Source organism: Aplidium turbinatum, chromosome 1 (genome assembly GCF_918807975.1).
Source record: "Aplidium turbinatum chromosome 1, kaAplTurb1.1, whole genome shotgun sequence".
Lineage (NCBI taxonomy): Eukaryota > Metazoa > Chordata > Ascidiacea > Aplousobranchia > Polyclinidae > Aplidium > Aplidium turbinatum.
This window is the reverse complement of record NC_137472.1, coordinates 6,067,046-6,093,776: the sequence shown is the minus strand read 5'-3', so window position 1 is coordinate 6,093,776 and position 26,731 is coordinate 6,067,046. Positions and strand designations below refer to the sequence as shown.

At 38.3% G+C, this 26,731-nt stretch overlaps 1 protein-coding gene across 1 annotated transcript; it reads left to right on the top strand.

The window, feature by feature from the left end:
* Positions 1-19,827: 19,827 nt before the first annotated feature.
* Positions 19,828-25,957, top strand: LOC145769718 (uncharacterized). Its single transcript, XM_082581390.1, has 6 exons — positions 19,828-20,236; positions 23,122-23,245; positions 23,682-23,754; positions 24,137-24,371; positions 24,780-24,991; positions 25,760-25,957. The coding sequence occupies exons 1-4, from the start codon at positions 20,026-20,028 to the stop codon at positions 24,152-24,154; spliced, it is 426 nt and encodes a 141-aa protein (XP_082437516.1). The 5' UTR covers positions 19,828-20,025; the 3' UTR covers positions 24,155-24,371; positions 24,780-24,991; positions 25,760-25,957.
* Positions 25,958-26,731: the final 774 nt, after the last annotated feature.

Below are 26,731 nucleotides of genomic sequence, written 5' to 3'. Positions count from 1 at the left end.
AAATTTCTTATCTATTGTTCCGTTAATGTGACGCAATAAATTATTGCGGATTTCTTCTTTTCATGAACAGTAATCCCTCCTAACGCAAAATTCGTGCGCAAATGCCCAAACTCGTACTGTAACTTGAAAAGATGTCGGTGGAATTTTCGGCGGTATGTCGGTGTTGTTTTTCCAATAGAAGACTTTGTTTGATTTTTTGTAAGTTTTCCAAAGAAACTCGTCTTCCGTAACTGTTTTCAAAAGTTTTGAGTGACTACAGATTATTCCGACACGCATGTCTGAAGATGTAACTTTTGCCAGTGTGTTCTTGCGTTAGACGCAGAGTCTACAAAATACAATCGTTTTACATGCATAGGCTACAGCATTTCAAAAGAATTCTATCGCTAATATGGTGATCGCGCGTTTGGAATTGACAGATGACCACACTAATGCGTGCAATTTCGGTGATTTTTACCGATACCCTTCTATCTAGGTAACGTCAGGCTTGATAAAAACCGTCATCGGTTAATCCGGATCTTCGCCTAATCCGGATGGAATCGCCGGTCAAATCGAATCCGGATTAACCGAGTTCTACTGTAATTCCGCCCCGTTAGCTCAGTGGTTACGCGTCCGGCTAAAGATTACGCGGCGCTGGTTCGACTCTCGGGGTGTGCGCTAGAGCAACGCATTTCAGGACTGCTCTTCATTCAGTGGCACCTAGTGAATGGAATAATTCCCCAGCAAGACTTCAACAATCGGAAATCTTCACTCTGACAATCTCGATAACCGGCTCTGGGTCAAGAGCCTCTACAAGTATGCGAAACTACCAGGAATGACTTATCAAGGCTTTGTCAGTCGGAGGATAAAGATTCAAAACCAACCAACCAACCTAATTACCCATAGGCTAAAAACCACTGTTGCAGAGGCTTCGAATCAATGCTGCAGGCCCGGCATCTGGGTTGACAGAATGAAGTTTCCGAATGTATTGTTGAATCTAAGTTAAATCATGACAGCTCAGTTGGTGAAGTGCTTAAATTTACGAACAAAGACGCTCGTATTTAAGGAAAAAGAAACTGTAAAATCAAGCGCCGCTAGTTTGATTCTCGGGGTGTGCGCTTGAGCAACGCATTTCAGTACAGTACCATCAACGCCACCTAATGGATGAAAAATTTCATAAACAAAACTTCAACGACAATCGGGAACTTAACTCTGTCAAACTGAGTAACCGGCCTAGGTCAGTCAATCAACGCCTCTACAACAGATATATCTACAAGTATGGGATTGCTAACCAGAAAATGGTCTGAGAAAGCCTTTGATAGGTTACTCCTAGTAGTTTCGCATACTTCTACTGTAGAGGGTTTTGACGCAGGGCCGGTTACCAAGATTGGCAGAATAAAGTTTTCGATTGTTGATATCAGGGATATCTACAACTACGGAATGGCTAACTAGAAAATAGCTGACAGGAGCAGGCCGACGCCAAAATCACCACATTGTAAAGATACGAAGCAATGAGGAGGCACTCAGTCATCTATCTACAAGTACAAGAGTGTACCATATTGACTAACTGTGTACGGTATTTATGGAATATCGAAGCTTTCGTCGGCATGTAGCCAACGTAATCAGGCAGAAGAAAGCTCTACCCAAAACGTTAATTATGAATAGGGCAAGCAATAAGAGAAAACAAAATGAGTATGCATCATAATAGGATTCATAAATTCAAATTAAAACCTGTGCAGTAGATATGAAGCAATAAAACAGACAGTTTTCTTTCAGTTACACAAAATAAGGGCATAAAAAGACTACCCTAAAATACAATAGAGCAGTGGCGTAGTTGGTATATAGCGAATGCAGTAAAGTGCCAAAGTAAGCGTTGACAGTGACCAGCTCGTCTACAAACCACTGATAACCAGGGAACCTGAAAGGTGTGATAATATTGCGTGGATTCCAACTTTCATGAGCCATACATCTGAAAGCATTCTCGCTAATGTGGATATAATGCTTGCTTAAAACTGCCATGGGCTCTCGCCGCAGAACCCAGACCAACATAAACAAGTTGGAAAATTTTTAATTTCAGTTATTTGGCTGATCATATCTTGTACATCAAATAATTAGTACAAAAAACACATTTGATCATTTTTAGGGGGATTTTTTCCTTGTGACATATATATATCACAACGGGTATTTACAGTACATTTTGACTTTTTGACCGCAACCAACAAATCAGCCATTTTTACATTGATTCCACGCTTGCAGACGTTGAATCAACGTAAAAATGACAGATTTTGTTGTCTGGGAGATTAACGTAATAATGGCCAATAAAATACAATAGCAAAAAAAGAAAAACGAATGGACAGTTGTACACAGATCTCAATTTTGAACACTACAACCGATCAATCAATCTTGTAAATTTAGTAAGGCCTGGGCCTGTATGCATTTCAGACATGGAAATCAACAAAACAATGTCTTCCTTCCACAAAACACAATCTTACATTACATTTAGAGCATGGTACTGCTAATTTGCATTCATCAAATGCTGGCAAATGTTTTTTTCACATAATCTACATCGTCCTCGCTTATCAACTTTCGTGGGCCAGTGCGAAATGTTCTTTTCTGACATCTGCGCATGGAAGGTTAGAAACCAAAGGAAGAGGTGATGCGTTTACTCAAAGGAAGAGGTGATGCAGAAGCAGAAGGACGGCCACGCTTCCTGGAGTTATTTACCAAGATCAAGGCTGATGCAACTTGGCCCTGAAAGTGACGTTGAGGTAGGATTTTTTTTTCAGGTAGTCCCAGCAACCGGTAGTGTCTTCTATAGAGCAGCCAACTGTTGACCAGGCCAATATAAACGAAGTGCCAAAATAAACAAATGTACCATCTTCGGGATCGTATTCTGAAGCGATATTTGGCAAGAAATGAATCCAACATGTCTATTAGGGTGTCCCACTTTTAGGCGACTTTCCAGGAAAATTAGGTTCGGGTCAAATTCTGACTAGATTTTCGTCACTGATTTCAAAAATGACGTTATTTTTTCATTATGACGTCATCTTGATGCGCCAGCTAGCGGATTTTTTGCTATTTTGGCCTTATCACGAATATGGTAAGAGCTAGAGAGTTGGAACTTGCGCCAAAATGACCAGTAGGGACGATTTCCTATTTGTTATCAATACAATGTGAAACGCTAACTGCAACAGAAAAGGAGTTATTTTGAAAAAACATGTTTTTGGACAAAAAAATGAGAAACATGGCAATTTTGCTACAGTGACATTTTTATTTCGATTAAGTTGCTGTGCTGCGCCACATTGTTTAAAAATTAAGTACAGTGGTACTTGGTAGTAGTCTACTAGCATATTGTATTTAGAATTAATTACCTCAGCATTGATTTTTGCATGCATGTTGCAATTACTAATACTAGCTAACTTTAAACCCTTGATCATTTAGTTCAAAGATCTATCAAACACAACCACTATTCAACAACACAACAACCATTGCAACAACAACACAACAGCAACAACAACAGCAACAACAACACAACAACCAACACAACAAACACAACAACACAACCACATTACTAATACTAGCTAACTCTAAACCCTTGATCATTTAGTTCAAAGATCTATCAAATACAACCACTATTCAACAACACAACACAGATCAATGGGATTAATTTTATCACACCATACTGTGCAAAGCAGCACAAATGCGCAAGTCTGTTTTGGCCAAATCATCTTGGTCATCTCGAATCAAGCCGTTCACAACGCCTTTCAGTCTTCCAATGAAGCGCTCTGTTGTTGTTGTCGATCATACGCCAAAACACTGATGGAGATGAAAAACATGCAATGCATGGAGCCATCTTACTTTCTTCAAAGAAAAAATCATGTAAGTTGCCACGTTTCAAAAGCGTCTGCTCGATATCAATGTTCTTGAAAAATTTTTCTGTCTTACCGCATCAGCAGCAAAGGCGGAGCTTCAGCGCGGGAACTTAGAGCAACGTTTTTAGTGCTCAACCATTGGGATGCATGCTATTGCTTAACGATGTATCAGAACAGCGTTGAATACTGGTTCAGTGGTTCATCAACATGATATATTTATCTGCAAGTAATAAATCTCTTGTGAACAGTACAATTGAGGGACCTTCAGCAGCGGAAGGTTTAAGATGGATGACCAAAGATGCAGGCAAATAAACACAAACAATGAAAGAAACCATACGTTGAAGTTTAGGGATATCCTGAGGCTCAACACAATACCCAAAAATCAGCATTCTTGATTCTTAAGTAACCACTCGCTGTTGTTATCCAACGCGCATGGGACACGCCTTCTTGAGGATAAAAAAGTAGGGGTTTCAAATGTCCTGGAACATCCATCAATAAATGAGCTGCCAGAGCAAGAAGACATATAAGGTCGCTCCGAAAAGATGAATCTTTAGCTTCTTTCTTGTGCTCAGAAAACCATAAGATCTTGGCTTTTAAATGATTTGCGGCTATATCTGTGATGGAAACTTTACAATCTTGTCGGATTTTCAGATGTTGGGGCTTAGGTTTTGGTATTTTCTTAATTCTGTTCATCAAACCACCTGCCAGACAAAATTTATGAATCTTGTTTGCAAAATATCCCAAACAAAAATGATGCAACATTGCATCATTTTCATTTTAGAATGTACTGTTTATGACATAACAATCGAAATAAAAGCGTCACTGTATTCTATTGTTAAGCTACTACCTCTGTACTTAATTTTTAAACAAGGTGGCGCAGCTTAACAATCGAAATAAAAGCATCACTGTAGCAAAACCCAAACAAAATTGCCATGTTTCACTTTTTTTGTCCAAAAATGACCGAAAACATGTTTTTTCAAAATAATTCCTTTTCTGTTGCAGTTAGCGTTTCATATTGTATTGACAACAAATAGGAAATCGTCCCTACTGGTCATTTTGGCGCAAGTTCCAACTCTCTAGCTCTTACCATATTCGTGATAAAGCCAAAATAGCAAAAAATCCGCTAGCTGGCGCATCAAGATGACATCATAATGAAAAAATAACGTCATTTTTGAAATCAGTGACGAAAATCCAGTCAGAATTTGACCCGAACCTAATTTTCCTGAAAAGTCGCCTAAAAGTGGGACACCCTAATGTCTATGCCACCCATGTATTGGTTGTAGTTAGTAATTATGGATGGCACAGCCACTTGTACATGCTGTTTTGTTTTCTTGTCTCATTTGTTGCTGTTCTTCTGTGGATCAATGCAGGTTTGGGTGGAGAGTAGGGTGACAGCCTTTTTGTCATACCACCGCACAGCAGCAATATTATGATTAACTTCCACTCGATGGTCTACTGAGCCTCGGCCTTGTTTTTGAAGTTCTTTTTCACTTGCCAAAGTGCAGTTTCGCAATCGATTTTGTCGAACAGTACCAGAGTATAAAAATCCATATGCATTGAGCTTTTCCAGAAGAGGGAGACTAGTAAACAAATTGTCTGCAAACACCTTATAATTGGAACTTTTTTCTAATGTAGAGACTAATTTTATAATAACATCTCCACCTTGACCGAGTTGGCTACGTGTTCCATCACCCCCTTGGTATACATCAAAATCATTCTAAACATGACGCTAAAACCAGCTCTACCCCATACCTTGAATCCCCATGGGTGAGGTTTGCTTTTGATGTATTGTCTGATGGGGCTGGTCTGCCTCCTATATTGGCACATCATTTCATCAATTGAGCAGTGTTCTTCAGGTGTAACTTTCAAACATTGCTCCCTGATGCCAGTCAACTATGGCCTTAATTTCCAAAGCTTGTCTTTTTTGTCAATATCTGACACCCCAGTATTATCAACAAAGTGAAGCAAAGTCAATAGCTGCTGAAATCTATTACGAGGCATCACGCTGGATACCGGTTCATAGTTAGTGTCATGTTCCCAATACTGCTTTACACTTCCCATTCTGACGAGTCCCATTCGAAAAAACATACCTATGACTTGTTCAATTTCTTTCGTATTTGTATTTACATTTTTTCCAGATCTTTGTACACTATATAAATTTGTGTTTTCTACCAAGTTTTCAACCATATCAGAAGTTATAAACTGTTGAAAATATTCAAATGGAGATTTTAATTGTTCATCATCAGGAGTTTGGATTGTAGGGCCAGTAAAAGTAGTATTGGGTGGAACAAACTCTTTCTTTCTCCACTGATAGGATGCACTTGATCTCAAGGATGAGCTGCTGGCTGTTTGTGGAATCAAGTGAGACAGAGGTTGATCATCATCACTAGTGTCAGTTTGATGTTTACCAACAGTCTGCAATAGTTTCAAAAATAACATGTTTTTCAATAAAATTAAGGTTCTGCAAAATCTATCATTTTTACATTGAACTTCTGCAAAGATTGAATCTATGTAAAAATGATGGCTTTTACTGTTTGAGCATGTACACAAAACAATGAAACACAGGCCCACACACATAAGCGACCTTGCATGGATTCTATCAATAATGCTACTATTTGATTATGTGAGGTGTTTGAGTATTTGTCACAGCAAACGTTTAGAAACTTTTAAAAATAAAATTCATATTTTAGCACTAGTCCGGTTGATCAAAAAAGTTTGCAAGTTTTGTAGCAATTTGGCCTTAGTGTTGCATGGCCCTATGGTTGCCGACCCCTAATCTAAGTCGAGGTGTCTCATCATCTTGAAGTTTAAAAATAAGTACCACATTAAATTAGTGACCAAGTTACTTAGGCTAATACCCGAGAATCTTGACACCAGTCGTCATCGGAGTCACTATCTTCCGCAAATCCTTCAACCTCACTGTCATCTCCATTTATCATTTCAAATATATCCTCCATGCTGACATGATTCCGAGAAGCCATAATAGGCTATTGGAAATGCTTTTAGGATGTTCCTATAAGAAAGATTTTTCATTTTAACTCATTTGGCCAATCATTCTCCAATATATAGTCTAAATAAAACAACTCAAAATTAGCCCTACAACCAATTTTTTTAACAAGAACCTATTTTGACTATTCAATTCAATTTAATTCAATTTATTTTTTCTTTGTCGGAAAATAACAGCAATGATAAAGTTACAAATAGTGAATGGGAACAAAACCAACAAAAGGAAAAGGTGGCAAAACTACAAAAGTTTAAAACGTGCATGCGATGCAAATTTAATGGTTACGTACACGAAAGTAAATTAAGCACGGCCACCAAACCTAACAGTTTAAAGTAGATGAATTAGTTGGAAGAACCAGTTGGCTCCACATACCTAAAGCAACTGGAGGTGTGCCAGTTGATGAAACAATGCGGGGACGACTGAACCTTACAACCAATATAAAAAAGAAAAATCAACAACACGAGCATTCAAGAATAAACAATGAACATACGGCATATTATTACATATTAAACATATTACATATTATTTACATATTAAACATATTACATATACAAAATACTATGTACAGTACATCGTTTTAAGTAAAATAGAGTGTTCGCAGCAACGACAGTGGTGTGATATTGAATAGGAATTGATAACTGATGGGTACGGGAATTTAGATTAATTAACTTATTATTTGAGCATGATATTACACTGATGATCATGAATGATGAAAAATGTAGTGAAGATGATAATTATGAAAATGGTCTAGATGGGATGCGGGTGACTTCGGTATCGGAGCGGGATGGAGTTTCTTGAAATGAATTTCCAACCAAACTTCTGGAGAGTGATAGGCCTACAGCAATCACAAAAAGATATCATTGATTGCAAGCATCACACGTTCAAACCAACTCTGTAACAAATTAGTGTCAAGTTTTTCAACTGGAATATGAGACAAACAACATCTTTGTATTTTCCACTTACTGATTGGACCATAAATGTCAGTACTTTCTCGCCTCACTGCAACTATCGCAAGTCAGTCTATCAGCAGAAAACAGTGTCTAGTCGATTTCTTTCTGCTGCTTTCAACGACTTCAACCACATACGTTGCAAGTATATTCAACATGCTGAGCAGTATACACTTAGTCTATCATCAAAACGACAATTCGTTCCCAGTGAGATAATTCAGATGTTCGTAATCTTAAGTATCCTAAATCCAGTTTTGCAAAATCAATAGTCATTCCAGTAGAAAGCTGACAAAGACGGCTTCGACAAAGCAATACAAAAAAATTTGCAATGTTTTATAAAGGGATGAACTGGTCACTTGCCATAAAAATGCAGTACCGTAGTGATAGTATTGGTGAAATAGCGTCGAGCGTTTTTTGGTACTTGGAGTAAAGATATTTGTTGCAGGCCTACAATAAATTTTAATAAAGGTACACATGTATTTTCATCACAAAGGGTCAAATCTAGGCTATGGACGCACATTGCTCCAGACATGATGCAGCTAACTCTAACAACTGAGTATGATTTACACTATCAAATGACTTGTTGCATAGTGATTTAGAGAATGCCAGTAAATTTATAAGCTTAGAAATGAATAAATGATTGTTGTAAATTGAGAAATGAAGTGTTGCTTAATGAACTATGCAAAGCAGGACTGCAAAACACACACATGCTTGAACTTCCATGCAGCAGCAACAATAACAGAGGCCAGAAGTTTGGGTGCAAATGTGGAGTCTTCAGAAATGGCAATGTAATGAAACTGGGTATTTGATTCTTTGAAAATAACGACATAACCACTTGGTAATACTTCATTCTGAATATTTGTCTTAAATGAAGCAAACTGTTTGATCACCTTTTGTTGAAACAGATTTTTAATTTGTTGTTGACAGAATTTTGTTTTTTCAACCTGGCTGGTGCAGTTGTGGGAGGCACAGAGCTTGCCTTTGTCAGATACATACTGGGGTAAAACCAAAACATGAGGAACTGCAACAGATTTTATTCGCTTTCTTTGTAATTTACTGGAACCCCGTGCTTCCATTTGCAGGGGTTCTAAGTTTTTTTTAAATCCTTGATGATAGCAGAACCGCTGCTGGCATAACCACGCTCCGGTGACACAGAGGTAACGAAATGAGTCGCAAGGAATTTCGTGTGTCTGTAACTGGCTGCATGCATAGTTCCAGCCTTTCTTCAACAACATTGTATATATTGCTTTTCAACAAGGGATTCAATCTTCCTCACAGTTTCTGCCACTGGAGTTTCCACGATGTGCCTCGTGTCAAGGACCAGTAAATCTTGAGAGCTCTCTAGAAAGGGATTTCCCATCTCTTGAAACACTTCTATAAGCACCCTGACATCCTTCACAAAGGCTGTCTGCACTCAAGGTTTCTGGTCATGGTGAAGATGCCTGATGTCGTCATGTCCTCTCCTCGTGGCCTGCTCTTCCAACTCTGTAATGATCTTGGCTATTTCTGGCCCTGCCACCATCCAGCGCCTGAGTGCTCCGAATTTCCTGTCAGTCCAATAGCTCCACCAGACCCTTTGACCAGGGGCGCAACTAGGGGGGTCGTCTAGTCGGCAAGACAACCCCTTTAAGATTGGCAACTTCAAGAAGACGGACGACTAACTAGACTAAGACTTACGTACTACTTAACGTGTGTCAGTTCAAGCTACGTTCTATGCATACCAAACTTGTTTCACGCTCAAGTCGCATAAACCGCAATACAAAATATTAACAGACTGTCATTTATTCACGCAATATGATGCCATAAAAACAAAATGGCTGAATTTCCAGGATAGTAAAACTTTCAGTGCGGGAAACCGGTTCAGATTTACGCTTACAAAGGCATGAAAAAGAAGCTTTACAAAGCCATCATTTTAACAAGTTCTCATTCTCAAGTTCAATCGTTTTCTTCTTCTGCCTTTGTTCTCTCAAAACAACACACGCGCGCATACACACGTAAGGGGCCTCTGTTAATCACATGAAGAAACGGATTGGCATGCACGAGTGCACGACGCATGTGACTTGCAGGCGTTTTGCGGACAGCGAAGCATTTTTTCAAAACATTTTTTTTTCTTTTTTTTCTAATTTTTTTCCTTTCTCCGTATTATTTCCGAATCCAATTACCCGATAAAAAAGCGGTTTTTAGATTCGATTCTGGATGGATTCGAATCTAAAGGATTCGAAATTCTACTTTGGACATCCCTACTTAGGATGCAATCTTATTAACCCACAAAACGAAAGTGCAGCTGGCTTTAGGCTAGTCTGATTTGTAATCTTCGTATGGTCGCAACTTCACACATTCTTAAACCAATTTTATAATTTTGGTTTCAAAAAGACGGCAATTAAATTTTCTTTACAATCTTGACGTGTATCCAGGCCCTAAGCTTGTGTGGACTACTTTTTAAAATGCGGGCCTGGAGAGCAAACAATTTGCTGCCTAATTTCGAAAGCGCGGGAAACTTTTTTTTTGAGAGTAGAAAGCGCAGATAGAGCGAAAAAGGTCGCTTCGCGCATCACAGAATTGGATCATTGCGCTGTCAATTTACACTAGGCTAATATTCTAACAATCTAACTCTGATATAGGCCTACCCACTTCTACAAATAATTGTTAGTTTTCTCTCTCGTTGCCGACCCCCTTTGAATTTTTCTAGTTGCACCGCTGCCTTTGACCATAGCGTTGTTCTGCTCATGACATTGGTCAATCGCCATGGCAGAGAACTTATTGCTGGTCTTGTGTACCACAAAGTTTCCAGACTTGAATTCTGCAAGGACATCTGGGTGCTTGTCAATGAGGTTTATCATATCACGGATGTGTACAGAAAGCTACCTGGAATAGTGATTTGTGATCTAAAGCGAACATCCAGGCCATGATCTGTGTCAGGGTTGCACATAGAGCTCAAAGTTTCCTTCACGAAGCAATCAAATGTATACCAGCAAGAGAACCTCTAGTAACAGCACATGTAGGCAGACCATGACACCCATTCCTCTATGGATTGCTTCTCTAGAGCTGTCCTAGTCCTTGGAGTCCGTCACTGTCCTCAACCACCAATACTCTCATGTACAGCAGCTTTAGCAGTCAGCTTTTATCAGGGCGGAAGCGGGACCTATGTCTTTCTTAAACAAGAGAAGTGTATCTCGGCCCTGCAAATGCGCTCTCAGATCAGGAAGTGCAGAAAGAAGCCTATCCTTCAGTCTGGTTGTATCTACCCTGTTGGTTACCGTGGCACCCAACTGCTCTAATCTGGTGTAGAGGTTAGCCAATAGCCACGTGGTAGAGTTTGAATACAGGGGCATTGTCCTCATCTTCATGCATATCCTCCATGAACACCACCAGCTCAGCAAAGGCTATGCCATGAAATCGATCATCGTCCTCATCTTTGAGTGATGCTAGTCTGATTTAGTTGTATAATGTATGGAGACAGTTGCGATGGTATTTTGCCTCGATGGCAATCAGGTCTCCAGCAAACAGATTGGCCAGCAGTTGAGTGTCCTCCAATTCAGTGGCAGATCTTCGAACGTTCTTGTCAATTCCCATTGTAGCTTCTTGGTGAAAGTCTGCTGTGTCAGCTGGCTTATTGTAGAAGACAACAGATAGGCTCGGTTGACTGTGGAAGCCTGTGGGCAGTTGCTGATCGTGTGCTGCGCAGGGTTGGAGTACCCATACGCGCCGACTTCCGGGGGGGCCGGTGCCCCCCGTAAAATTATGGTTGAGGGGGAACAAAAATGGTTATTACAAGTGGTGTTTCAAAGATAAAACACTTCGCGAAAGAGATTTAGATCATTTAAACGGACTTTAAGAATGCCGAAAGCAAAAAACAGCCCACGTTGCTCTTGCCCGCAAAACAGCAGCTGATCGCATGGCTTTCTCATACGGTATGGAAATTTCAAAGTAGATGGTAGAGTAACTTACGCTGCTGGAATAGTCACGTAACTATTCACTGCAATATTAAGTAAACCAACTAAATTAGACGCGCTATTTTCAACGAGGTCTTCCCGCTGTGAGATCAATTATGATTCAACAGAACGTATTGTTTAGTTCGCAATGTGTGAGAATTAAATTGAACACTGATAAAAGAAAAGGTGTTTAATGGTCTTGGTCGCAAATATTGCCTGCATTAACGACGTCTCTTACCACTATTGTCACCTAGCTAACCTGACATCATTGTTTTATGCGGCCGCTTAGGTTTGACACCGACTTCAACGATCATCGCATGTTACAGAATAAGAACGATTATATCCTACACGCAAAAATAAAAAATCGACCTCTTAAAACAGCTCTCTCCGCTGTTTTGTCTGGTGAGCTTAGCATATTGCTCAACAAGTGCATAAAGTTTAGAATTGACAAGAAATCATTAAATTTGAAAATTAAGTTCGAATCACTGCAAATTAACGTATTCAAAACTTTTACTTGGGACGACGCCATTTTAAACTCCGTAATCTACGTCGGCAATGATTTTGCGGCAGTAAAAATGCGTTTATTTTGAAAACTGCCGAGCTGGAGACAATAGCTTGTCCCGTGTACAAGTTGAATCTGACTTTTTGAAGCGACAATCACTTGCGAACATCTCGACCTATACTCGAGTATTATGTATATAAAAGACTGTAAAGACTTTCGATGAAAAACAGAAAAAAAAAACACTTCGCCGTTGTTAGCGCTTTGAAGGTAAGTAATTAGCAAAACGAGCGAAACGAGGTTAATAAAACTGATGGCGGGTTTCCACTCTGCTTGAAATCATGACTTTTTGCGTTTTATTTCGATAACTTCACTGTCTTGGTCGTTGTTATTCACTCGCACGAAAAGAAAATGAATCGGCTTGTTTTAAGGATGTGATTGTGAAGTAAATTTCCAAGAATAAACTGAATACGCAGTGGATATTGTACAGTACACATAAATCAAGTACGGTAATGCCACTTTGTGTATACTACACTAAAACTTATTTATGCAAGAAGGCCTTATAGTTAAACTGGTGAAAGTACTACCCTTCTGTAGTCTGTATATATGATGTGAAATGCAATTTAGGAGGCTATTTACCAATTAGCCTACAGATTCTGGATTCTAACGCATGGCTGTTTCAGAGCATTTGCCTAAATGCCCATTGGCCACGCAATCGCTCAATTGCTCATCCATTATTATATAATATATATATAAATAATAAAAAATATTTAAACATGATGGCATAAATGCTCCTTCAAATCTAAAGCAAATGATACAATTAGTGTGATTTCTACCACGGTAGCATCAACTTGGTATAGAAATCAGTGGATGATGCAACATCCAACTTGATCTTGAAATTAATGGATGATGCAACATTCAAGCAACAACAGCCCTAGTGCATTATTTTATTGAGTTATGCAAGCATGTACTGTGAGTGAAAGGCACTGCATTCGTAAAAAGTAGTTTTGAGGTGAAATAAGCATGAATCTACCTTTTTTTGCATCTTTTTAAAAAAAAAACAATAAAACCCAAAAAAACCCGGGTTTTTCTAAAAAAACCCGGGCGGGTTGGGCTTTTTTAAAAAAACCCGGGTTTTTCTCAACCCTGGATCCACTGGCATGTGACGAAGTTCCTTGAACTGGACGATGTCTTCTTTCAATGATGCATAGCCAACACCTCTCGGTTTCATGGTAGATCTTAGTGGGCACTGCAAACTAATACCCATCCCTACAAGATCAAGAGTGCAAGACTTCCATCCTTGCTGCCTGCACACTCTGCACATGCGCGTTAACAAATAACAATCACCACAACTGAAAGAATAAAAGACAAGTGTTGCCATTGTGGTTTCAATCTTACAAAATACAGTAAGTTGAATGCAAAAAGCCAAACAGAAAATTTGGAGCCAAACCAATATGAAAAAAGCCAAAATAAGGCCAAAAGGCTAAACTCAAATTTTTTGGCCAAACAATTTCAAAAAGGGCCAAATTTGTGAAGTTTAGCCATAAAAGGGCCAACCTGGCAACTCTGATAATAATGACCAACACACTAACACAGTCAACACTCTTTAGAATGTGTAGACACTGACATTATAACACATATGCATGGTTTGTACATCATACACACAGGGCTGCGATTTTTGCCTTTTTCGGTGACGAGGTCACTCGACACGCGCCATCACTATTCGACAAACGCCGTGCGTTACGGAAAAAAAAAAAAAACGAAAAAAAAAAGGAAAATAAAAAGGAAAAAAAACTGAGAGAGGACTAAACGTCGTCAGGTCGAGAAACAATCGGGGGGGGGGCATCACGTGATGCAATCATAAGAGTGCTGACTTACGTAAACTTTCTTGCGCCCGGTAGCTTACTTCAAAGCAAGGTCTAAAAGCGACGCTTCACACGAGAAACTCCCAAGGCGTCAGCGCCGCCATTTTGAACACTGCGGGAGAATGCTTTGATCGAAGTTGCAACGTCTGGCATCAAACATTTCGCAACACACGTTTCGTGCTATTCGACACAACGGGTTTCTTTTATAGATGAAATAACCTAGGCTACGTTGAGTTGTGAACGTCTATGCCAGAATGTATTTCGCCGTTTGAGCCAATTAACAATATTGCTCTGGTAAAATGACTGTTGGATACTTGCTATGAAAGTTTTTCACATGTAGAAAACAGCCTAGTTTCCGACCAGATGTTCAGAAATACAGATGAAAAAAGCCGCCAATTTTATGGAAAGGAGTTCTCTCCCAGAACATTTTGAACCCTGCGGGAAAATGCTTTGATCAAAGTTCTAACGCCTGCCATCAAACATTTCGCCACACACGTTTCGTGCTATTCGACACAACGGTTTTCTTTTATAGATAAAATAACCGAAGTAGGCTACTTTTAGTTGTCAACGTGTTTGCAAGTTTGTATTTATGTCTGACTAATGCACTTGTTGTTCCAAGATTGCAGAAATGTTTTGCAATGTGAATAAAGAATAGTAGACAGATAAACACGGTTGCAACTCGACTTCCACCCACTAGAAGGGTTTCTGTGGTAACGTAATGGGCGATTTTGCACTTGCATTCACAAAAGCACACAACCCAGCTAGCAAAACCCGTCGGTTTTACATTGGTTCAACGTCTGCAGACGTTGAATCGAAAAAACGAGACGCGAAAACATACTAGAGTAGTCTATCACGACCACACTGTTTGATTTATTGTGATGTAATAATACCAAAAGTAGCGATACGCACGCTGTTATGTTAAATAACTCAGGGGGAAAAAGTAAGTTAATTTTGGGTTGATTCAACGTTCGAGTCAGCACAAATCTATTTAATTTTCCTGGCGGGTTACATTGCTTACCTAGACAGCAAAAATCATCATTTTTACATTGATTCAACGTCTACAGACGTGAAGTCAATGCAAAAATAACGAATTTTGCTGCCTGCGTAACAATGCCCAAGAAGAAATTTACGTTTGTTTTACATTAATTCGACATCTAGTGACGTTGAATTATCATAAAATAACGTTAATTGTTCAACCAGGTACCGGTAACAAATTAATATCTCTGAATCTCTATCTCTAACTGAATCAGGCTAACTGAGACTGGTGTCTTAACCGGTGCTCGTATGCAAAATCAAGGGAGTTGCAATGTCGCAGACTTTTATTGAATAAATTCATTTCAAAATGTTTGATATTTCATGGTACTATTAGGTATAGCCTAAGTATGATAAGTTTAGTAAATATTAACGAATAAATTCTTCTCTTAGATAACGCAAATTGAAAAAAAAAATCATTTCAAACTCACTGGCGGCCGTGCTTTATAGAATTAATCGGAAAGCGGCCGGCAATAGCAAAAAGGTTGTGCACCCCTGGTCTTGATACTTATAAACATTCTGTTAAAATTTGATTCAAATCCAGTAAGTGGTATTAAAAATATTTGTGTTTAAAATGTGTGTATTTTTCGCCACTTGGTGGCGGTTTGGGGAAAAACAGCCACATTTTCAATTTTTTTTTTTGCTTTTTTTAAATTATTTTATCTTCAAGCATCATTTTAAAAACAAGAAATGGGTTGTATGTTGAGAAATCCACATTTTAGTTTGTGCAGTAATGATGCAGTAACCCTCCTATTGTCCACTTCAAAACAGAGTCAGCAATCCCGTTGTTCTAGATATCCCTGCCTATTACAGAACCATAACAATTTCAACATCGACGATGCAGCAAGCAACCGTGACACTGATGTTGACAGGCATGAAACAGATGACTTTTTTGTTCCGTTATTTGAAAACACAAAAAAGAAAGCGAGTGCCGCAAAAATTTTAAATGAATTTCTCGAACGTAACCCACTAACCCAACAAAGGCGGTTTCGTCTGTAGCATTCCCAATGATGCCATGAAGCGTTTGTTCTTGCGATACAATACCCCTTACCCCTCCAGTGCTGCTGTTGAAAGACTGCTCTCCCTTGGAAAGGACATTTTGAACCCAAAGCAAGCTGGACTTAGCAATCAACATTTTGAAATACTAATGTTGGTGAAAAGAAATTGATGTTGTGCCTCTTCGTTCATTTTAGATACGTAGACTACCCGTATAAAAATATTGACACCCCCTACTGCTTATCACGGAATGTCATGTACAGTGCCGGTCTTTGGAGTGTGCAAACCGTGCGATCGCACAGGGCCCGTAAATTAGGGGCCTTGCAATTTAGAAAATGCAGAAAACATAGAGACTCAGCTTTATTTCCGAAAAATGCCAAACAAAGCATGATCTTATCCTTTTGCTATGCCACCGGACAGCACCATTTTACAGGAATACTCATACCCACATTTTTGTTGAACATGTTCTCCAAATGCACCAAATTCAAAGTAATTTTTCAAAATTTTCTGCGGGAGGCCCCCCAGACCCCCTGCCGCTGGGGTTGTCTTCGGTGCACACGCCGTCAGCCTTCTCCCGCCGGCCGTCAAACCCCCCCCCCTTGAATTGGATGATTTGGATAATTGTCATTGGGGCCCGCAAAGCATATTCCGCACAGGGCCCGAAATACCTTAACACTGGCACTGGTCCTGTGCATGTCATTTTTTCGATTATTTATTGGATCATATTTGGTAGACGGACGTTTTGGGGTTAGATTATGAAATCTTAGAAGCATTATAGTATGTGGACAGCTAGAAGAGTGGTCGCTGTTTTGTAGTTAGGCAACAGCTACAAACAAAGTATCATTTTGCCATTTAGGCTATCATGTATTTTTCAACTTGTACTTCATGCAAAGAAGAGTAGTTGTAGATCAGCACTCACATGCAACCATTTTCTTTGAAAGTAACTGTAACTAGTTAGTTTTTAAAAAACGGTAACTGTAACTGAAACTAGTTACTTTTTGAGCGAAGTAACTGTACCTCAGTTACTTTGAAAGTAACTAGTGCCTACCACTGGTTCTTTATACACCACTTTAACACGTGATTAACACGAGTTTTTCTACACATGTCGTCAATTGCTATAATGCTTTATATCATATTTGAAGCAAGTTTTTCAACTCTAGAATATCAATTTGATACGTTTTATGTTAATAACTTTGAAAAATCTCTGCAGTTGCATATTCATTTTTTCTGTATACTCACATGTTTTTAACGTGTTATACACGTGTTTTTTACACGCCAGTAGCAAGTTTGTTTCATGTTGTTTTTCTTGTTTAAAATAATTTTTCAACTCTAGTAGGCTATTTGATGCGTTTTATGTTAATATCTTCGAAAAATCTCTGCAGTTAGACATTTTTTCTATACTCACATGTTTTTAACGTGTTATACACGTGTTTTTTACACGCCAGTAGCAAGTTTGTTTCATGTTGTTTTTCTCGTTTAAAATAATTTTTCAACTCTAGTAGGCTATTTGATGCGTTTTGTGTTAATATCTTCAAAAAATCTCTGCAGTTGCATATTCACTTTTTTATGTATACTCATGTGTTTTTAACGTGTTATACACGTGTTTTTTACAAGTCAGTAGCAAGTTTGTTTCATCTTGTTTTTATCGTTTAAAATGATTTTTCAACTCTAGTAGGTTATTTAATGTGTTTTATGTCAATATCTTTAAAAAATCTCTGCAGTTGCTCATTCACTTTTTTCTGTGTAGGCTACTCACGTGTTTTTAACGTGTTATACACGCCAGTAGCAAGGTTGTTTCATCTTGTTTTTTTCTTTTAAAATAAATTTTTCAACTCTAGTAGGCTATTTGATGTATTTTATGTTAATATCTTTACAATAGGAATTGTGCAAGTCAGAATACAGTATTATGTAATTTTCATTGTTACGACCGAATTTCTCCCCTTTCTTTTTCGTAAATCTTATATTGCGGTTACCAGCGGTCACCTGATTAAATATCTCTGTGAGACTGTGACATAAAAAAATGGCATGGAATTTCACTATTTACTTATCAGCTTATGAGAGGACTTTTTAGAGTGACTGTTAAGTAGGCTACAAGGTTTGTGTTAATTAATCTTCCATTTATATTTAGAAATCATTAACTGATTTAAATCTGCCGAAAAGCACCTGAAGATAAAAGGTTCAATCTTTCTTTTTACCAAAACATTGTGCACAATTTCAGAAAGGCTGCAAAAAGGTAGCGAAAAGCTGTGCCTGTTTTTGGTCTTAAAGTTAAGCGCCTGTGATGTCATTTATTGAAGTACCTACCTACAGGCTACAGGGCTTTCTGTAGAGTGTAGACAGTGCATTTGATTGATAGATTGAATCTTTATCCTCGGACTGGGAAAGCTTCTTGCAGAGCTTAATCCTGGCAGTTTCGCATACCGGTACTTGTACTTGTAGAGGCTTTGAATCATAGATGCAACCTAGTTCATACCCTGAACAGTTCGTACCCTGGAAAGTATGAGAGAAAAATTAAAAAAAGCCGAAGTTGCTGATCGCAGTTTCCGCAAACAGTTTAAAATTTTCCCTTGGAAAGATCGAGAGAAAAAATAGCACAAAACTGAAGTCACTGATCGCAGTATCCGCAAACAAACAAAAACTCTCAGAATCATTACCGGAAATTTTAAAATGATAGAGCTTCGGTAGAGAGTTTGTCTTGTTAAACCATAGGCATACGAAGCCGAGCAACGTGATCAAGTTTAGCATCTTCAAGTTTATTACATTTACATAAACATAAAACTACGCAACAAATTAAGTATCGAACGTTTTCGACATCACAAGATGTCCTCTTCAGGAATAACATACATACAAATTAACTACATCTGAAAAAATAACATCTGAAAAATAAAATAAAAATACATCTGAAAAAAAAACTTCTCGTGGAGTCTATATCGTTTAGTTTGAGCTAGTCAGAAGTACTGTGCAGTTTTTTGTCTTTTTCTATTTATAGATTTAGTAAACCATTGTATTTTTTTCAGATGTAGTTAATTTGTATGTATGTTATTCCTGAAGAGGACATCTTGTGATGTCGAAAACGTTCGATACTTAATTTGTTGCGTAGTTTTATGTTTATGTAAATGTAATAAACTTGAAGATGCTAAACTTGATCACGTTGCTCGGCTTCGTATGCCTATGGTTTAAATTTTAAAATGTTTGCGGAAACTCCGATCTCAACCCTAACCCTTTTTAAATGTTTGCGGAAACTGCGATCAGCGACTGTGGCAAACTCTTAGGATCATTACCGGAAATTTTAAAATGTTTGCGGAAAAACGGAAACTGCAATCAGCGACTTAGGCTTTGTTCTATTTTTTCTATCGATCTTTTCAGTTTGTTTGTGTGCGGAAACTGCGATCAGCGACTTCGGCAAACTCTTAGGATCATTATCGGAAATTTTAAAATGTTTGGGGAAACTGCGGAAAAACGGAAACTGCGATCAGCAACTTCGGCTTTGTTCTATTTTTTTCTATCGATCTTTTCAGTTTGTTTGTTTGCGGAAACTCCAAACAGCGACTTCGGCTTTTTTGAATTTTTTCTCTCGATCTTTTCAGGGTACAAACTGTTCACTTTGTTCAGGGTATGAACTAGGTTGCACCCTTGAATCACTGACACAGGCCCGGACGCCCGGTCACCGAGATTGACAGAGTGAAGTTTTCGATTGTTGAAGTCTTGTTGCCAGGGAATTATTCCATCCATTAGATGCTACCGGTATTTATTTCTATTGTACGAATAGTTTTACTCGATAAGCCTATCATTTAATGTGCACCGTGCAGTCTTGAGTAATAACACTGATTGAAAATACTTTAGGTGTCTATGTTAAGTAATAAGTAAGTCCAGTCTATTTTGTGCTACTGTAGATTAAAAATATGAAGACTATGAGAGCATTTGCAGTCGTTGACTTTATATCAAGAGGTGAAGTTGATCTTGTCCTAGAGAAATGGATATTTCATGAGAATGATGTTTTGAAATGTTATTGGCCTGAGCTTCCCGGCTACAAGGTTCGCCAGTTATGTCTTCAAAATTCAGATGTTAATCCAAATTGGAAAAAGTATCTTGTACGAATTATGTACAAAACAGGTAAACATTAATACTAATACTCAATTTATAATATTCGTTAAGTTATATATACATAAATAAAAGTTGGAAACAATCACAGGTAGGACTTTGCCAGTAGAAGTAGGCTACCCAATGGCTGACAGTTAGGGTGTGACAGCCGCCCCGACCTTTTTAGAATTTGCCTACCTTTTTTTTGGTGGTGAGGTTTTACCTGTATAAGATTCCTGTAAAGTTTCAAAAAAATTGGTCAAGGTTTAGAGGTGGCCCGTGGCCACTAAAGTTTTTGGGGGGTGCGCAATGTATTTTTAGGGGTGCTTTTGCTATATCTCGGCTCCTAGACATGATAGAAGGTCGTTCTATAGCTCAATCGATGCAGAATAAGCAAATTTGTATTAGACTTGTGAAGAAACTATTTGCCTAAAATGTTTAGTTTTTGAGTTATTTGAGAAAAACCCGTTTTTTGCACAAATTTTGTGAAAAATTGTTACATATGAATTGAATATTTTATCATTTTCACTTTTTTTTCTTCTTAGGAACACCTGGAGAAGTACAGAAGCTGTAACTCTTCAAAGTTTAAACCTAAGTTACCTCATGTTTTGTTTTGTTAGAAACATAGAAACTGAACACTAACATTGTGTTTACTGTTAAGGCAATTTTTATGGTGGTAGGTGCTAATTTATATTACATGCTATGTCACAGTTTAAAGATCATCATCATCAACCAATTTTGATTATACAGGCCATGAATTAATCCTCATGTCGAGGGTGTGGCCTGTCTGTCGAGAACGAAGTCTTCCCCTCCACACCTCATTTATTGGGTTGACAGAGTTCATGTTCAGGGCTACAAGATCATGTTTTACAAGTTCTTCCCAAAAAAGTTTTGGTCTACCTTGACCCCGCTGTGCTGCGATGCTAACACATCTGACCTGTGAGATCCAGCTTGAGCTGCGCTCAACGAGACCAAGCCATCTCAGTCTGCCTAATTGGAGGACTTCACTGATGTCTTTTATTTTGAGCTTTGATAGAAGTGTCCCAAACTGGATGTTGTCTTCAGGCTTGACTAGGCGAGTCCATCTTACCATCAGAGCGATGGCCAGCAGATATGAGGATCAAGAAGGGGATGATTGTGAAGATCTGCTATGAAGCCCTAGCACAGGGATTTGTGATGGATTGCAGCATGCATTATGAGGAGCTAGTCAAACTAGTGCTTTTGCATCTTGGTGAGGGAGCTGAGACCTTTGGAGGTTTTCTACATCCGGGTGCTTGTCACCACGCCAGATGGATGGCCAAGATTTTATACTGCATCAAGATCGTTCTTCTCACTAAAGTTATTACTAGATATCTTCCTGCAGGTTTTATATGTTCAAAGCAACACCTAAGGAAAATACAAACATTTGTTCAGCTTGTTGTATATTCCTATGTGCCATGGTGGCTAACCACTTTTGTGTCAACTTCTGCTCCTTGCAACGCACCTAGAACTTATCAACGTCAACGAGTATGAATAAATGAAAAGCAGTATGGCCAAAGCAGCTCTTAAAGCTCTAAAGGGGCACATGTGATATCTTAGTGAAGAACTTATCCCCCTTACCCTTTTCGATAGCAGTGTGTCTGACGGGACAAAGCAGAAAATTGTTCAAAAGCTGACAAGCTTCGAAGATCCTGGACATTCTTTGAAAAGAGAAGCAAGTGATTTTAGCAAACCCTCCTTTCCTTCCGTTGCTACAAAACCAACAGATGACTTGAGCTCCTTTGTTGGAGAAGATTCTTGGAGCTTCTTCAGAATCTTGAGGATTGACACGACCTTTTTAAGTGTTGGTGTTGTCGATTGGTGCCAGAACGGCAGCTACTGTGAAGCAAAGAAACGGGTTTCAAATCTTTGTGTTGTTAATGATGCAGCAGAAAGGGGTGTCAAACTGTGCCAAGACTTTATAGACACTGCTAAGACAGAAGTTTCATTTCAAAATATTCTTCAAGTAGTTGAGAACAGCAGAAATTCTATGCCCCATCAGCGTAAACAATACTTACATCCATCTAGGTGTTGGTTTCTTACATTGTGATTTTTATCATCGCTGTTTCTTGCTCTCAAATGTATTTTGTGATTTTGTTTAACATTAACTAAACATGTGAATTCATCATTTCATTGATTTACCATGTGTTTTAACCCTAGAAGAAAAGGTGCTAAGAACATTTTTCTTACAAATATGCAAAAAACAAGTTTTTCTCAAATAACTCAAAAACTAAACATTTTAGACTGAACATTTGTTCACAAGTTTGATATAAACTTGCCTATACTGCATCGATTGAGCTATAGCATGACCTTCTATCATGTCTACCAGCTGAGATATAGCAAAAACGCCCCTAAAAATGCATCGCGCACCCCCAAAAACTTTAGTGGCCATGGGCCACCTCTAAACCTTAACCAATTTTTTTGAAACTTTACAGGAATCTTATACAGGTAAAACCTCACCACTAAAAAAAAGGTAGGCTCTGTGAAACCAAGTTTTAAAAATCATGGGGCGGCTGTCACACTCTACTGACAGTATATCATATCATTATGGTGACATAACTTTGTATTAGTTGGATTAGATAGTTGGAATTTACTTGCCTTATGATTTTCTCTTACCAATTTATGTTGCCAAGTGTTAAGTTTCATTAGACATGTAATATGTTTTCCAATATGAGGAGTTTTGTGCAACAAAATTTATGCTTGCTCTGTTGTTTCTGTTGCAGCACAGCTGCTTGTCTTAGTTAGCTGTCAATTTTTTGGTGTGTAACTTCCATTTAACCGCTTTAGCAGATTGTTATTATTCCATATGCAATATGCATGAGATCTTATTCTCCAGTGTATTGTTTTTCCTAATCTTGATCACTGTTATGGGAAGATGACCTGTTAATATTTTGCAACAGATGATTTGGCCAAAGCACTGTTAAAGTTACAACATGCTGAAAATACTTCTGATTTGGCTTCAACAGCAGCTAGTGAAGAAGAAGTAAATGATAGTAGACAACCTAAATCGAAAAGAAGAAAGCGGTATAACAATGCATTCATTTTTCCCTGATATGCATATTTGTTCATTTCATTTTGATTTGAACTGTTCAAAACCAATTTTACCCTTTCTTAACTTATTTAAAATACATGGGTGTATGCCAGTACTTTGCATTGAAGTCACAGTTACACTAACGTGGCAGTTGTATATAACGTTTTTGTAACATTGTTGTATAAATTGTATCTAATGTAAGTAGCCTACATTTTGGCTTGTTACATTGTACCTGACAACACCGTGATGCAAATATAAGCTAATCTTTTAAGATACCGTACATCCATGCATTTCTACGTTTATTGCATGATGATTGGTTGTATATGCAAAATATGTTGATGTTGACGAGATATCAATAGGTAATGTACTAATAAGCAAGGACAAGCATGACATCTAGCTGAAGTAACTGTTTTCAAATTATGAATGCAGGAATTGCCGGTTGCCTATGAGGATTGCATATACAGATGAAAGCGACTCACCGGAGTCAGAAAATATCATTACTGTAAGTAAACAAATACTTTAATCACTTATGAATTATGATAATCCCAAAATTTGACGATTTTTAGGTGTTGTTTTTTGAGAAATTGAGCGGTTTCTAAAAGTAGTATAATTTTAAAAAAATATTGCCATCTCATTTTAAGGTTAATAGCCCGGATTAAGGTGTTCAATCAGAACTTTTCGAACATTGCCTAAATATGCTGTTGTCATCCAGGATTTTGAGACCAGCATGTGCCCCAGTTGGAGCGTGATAGATTGGACAGTCCTGAATAACATAGTTGTCAGTTTGTTTTCGTGTGCGACACTTGAGGGTGTAGAGGGAGCCAAGCATATCACTAAATATATTTTGTTAATGTTCACTTTGACGGTCACTAAATCTTCCATAGGTTTCTACTCCTGTATGAGCAGCTGAGGTTGCTACAACCTTGCAGCAACTGCCACAAGTTTCGGAATATCCACAATCTTCCTCTGTGAGGGCACCACAGCATTCAAGTCCAGAGCGCGAACAATCAATCCTTGATTTTCACGTGGATGACAATCAGTTAAATGTTGCAATCGACACTACGCCTGAAGTGACCAAGAACATATCTCGTTACGAATTTGTTACGCTGCAGAGTGAAGGTTTGCACCTGGTTAAATTAAAATCTTGAAACTTGTTGGATTAACTTCGCTCAACAATTGCTCAGCTGCATCGGTGTGATGATATAGTTTTAGTTATAATTCTTCACTTCATCTATTTATGTTTATTCTCTTTTTTTATCGTTCGTAACTCCCATCTTTACTCACAAGCAGCGCATTTTGAAAATTCAGTTTCTCTAATTTTGGAAGATCTGTTGAGTCTCTCACGTGAGCGCCTCTACAAGAGCATTGTTCTAAATTGGCAGTATTATTTACCACTCGCTTTTCTTGTTTGGCAGCTGCTTAAATCACAACTGCCCTAGCGTGGGAGCTATTCTTTCTGTATTGTCAAAGCAAAGCACCTTTGCTAACACCAAATCATGTTAAAGCAACTATTTATTTTTCACACAGTTCGACGAATTCGAATTGTTCAACTGGAAATTAAGGGAATTTTAAATTCTGTCAACGAAAAATTGGATATAATAATGACAAACGAAAGAAGCGCCCCAGCCCAACAAATAGAGGAACCCCCTTCGGACATTCCATCTTTTCCCATCAACAGCCTGGAGGATTTTGATGAGCTTGAACACAACCTGGGAAGCAGCACTGTTCAAAATAAACTGGTAATTTTTTTTTACTGTTAACATGGCTGTGCAATCGGTATCACAACTCCGACTCTCCTCATAGAATAGACATACAAGAAATACTGGTTATTTTAAACAGTTTTGCAATGTCGTACTGCTGCAAATTTCTTGAAAGTTTCAACCAGCATTGATTGCAGCAAAACAACAAAATTATACATTTCCCAAAGTTTTTGACACTTTGACAATGGATAATTTTAAAATTCCTTGTAATGTAGAGCATTCCTCAATTTTATATAGGGGTCGGAGTCAGTGCAATTTTTAAAACTCCGACTCCTTTGGCTAAACAATAAACATTGTTACGGCTCTGACTCCACGGTCCTGACTGTTAACAATGAAATTTAACAGCTTGCAGTATGAGTGCGCTCTACTTTTATTCTATGGAATATAACCGTGAAGTCTAAATTTTATATGATAAATATTGTTTTGCAGATTTCTTATTTTAGTCGGTATTTTTCGACAGACTACAAAAAGAGCGTAAAGCAAATTCTTTCTGGAGTATTTACGGACACGCTTATGACGAAGTTTAATTAGATGGGTCAACGCGGTTCCAAGCGCCCAATTAAAGATTGCAAACTTATTTTTGTAATTCATTGTATGTAGCCTAAACTTTAGATTTTGCACGTATACCCTGCTTAATGAACGTATGTTGCAATCTATTTTTAATATATTCGAGCCGTGAAGAATTCTGTATATCTATTGCTAGCCTATTGCTTTTGTGACCAAGCACTAACTCTTTTTTGCTTACAGCATCAGTTCGAACATACAGTTGCACAAAAGACACAACCATGGGCGATGTTAAAGCTGTTGTGCAAGAATTCCTCAAATCAGCTGAAAAGAGAATAAGAAGACAGTCAGTTGCAAGGACATCTTCATCCAGCACGGTTCGCCCAACTGATGATGTGTGAAACAGCTGTACGCATGTGATTTTGGTACTAAATAAATTGCCATATTAAACACGGGTTTGATGTGTAAAAACACAGGTTTGATGTCATGTAAAAACTAGGGTTTGATGTGTAAGACACGGGTTAGAAGTCGTGTAAAAACACTGGTTAGATGTCGTGTAAAACACGGGTTAGATGTCGTGTAAAAATACGGGTTAGATGTCGTGTAAAAACACGGGTTAGATGTCGTGTAAAACACGGGTTAGATGTCGTGTAAAACACGGGTTTAGAAGTCGTGTAAAACACGGGTTAGAAGTCGTGTAAAAACACGGGTTGCGTTTGTGCAAACACCCGTGTAAAACATGGGTTTAGAAGTCGTGTAAAACACGGGTTTAGAAGTCGTGTAAAACACGGGTTAGAAGTCGTGTAAAAACACGGGTTGCGTTTGTGCAAACACCCGTGTAATACACGGGTGCACGTCACGGGTTTTACACGAGAAACTGGGGTAAAAAAACACGTATCTTTCTCGTGTTTTTCACGAGCCAATGTTTATGGGGAAACTACAGACCTATTGCTCTTGCTACGGTCATTTCTAAACTATTTGAGCATGTCCTTTTTTTCATTAATGACTATCTCACAACAAATGATAATCAATTTGGCTTTAAACCTAAGCATGGCACAGATATGTGCATTTTTGTACTTAAGCAAGCTGTGTCTTACTACAGAAAACGTGGAAGTCCTGTTTTCTCTGTATTTTTAGATGCTTCGAAAGCATTTGATAGGGTAAACCACAACCTCCTATTCAAGAAATTAATTCAACGAGGAGTGCCGATATGCC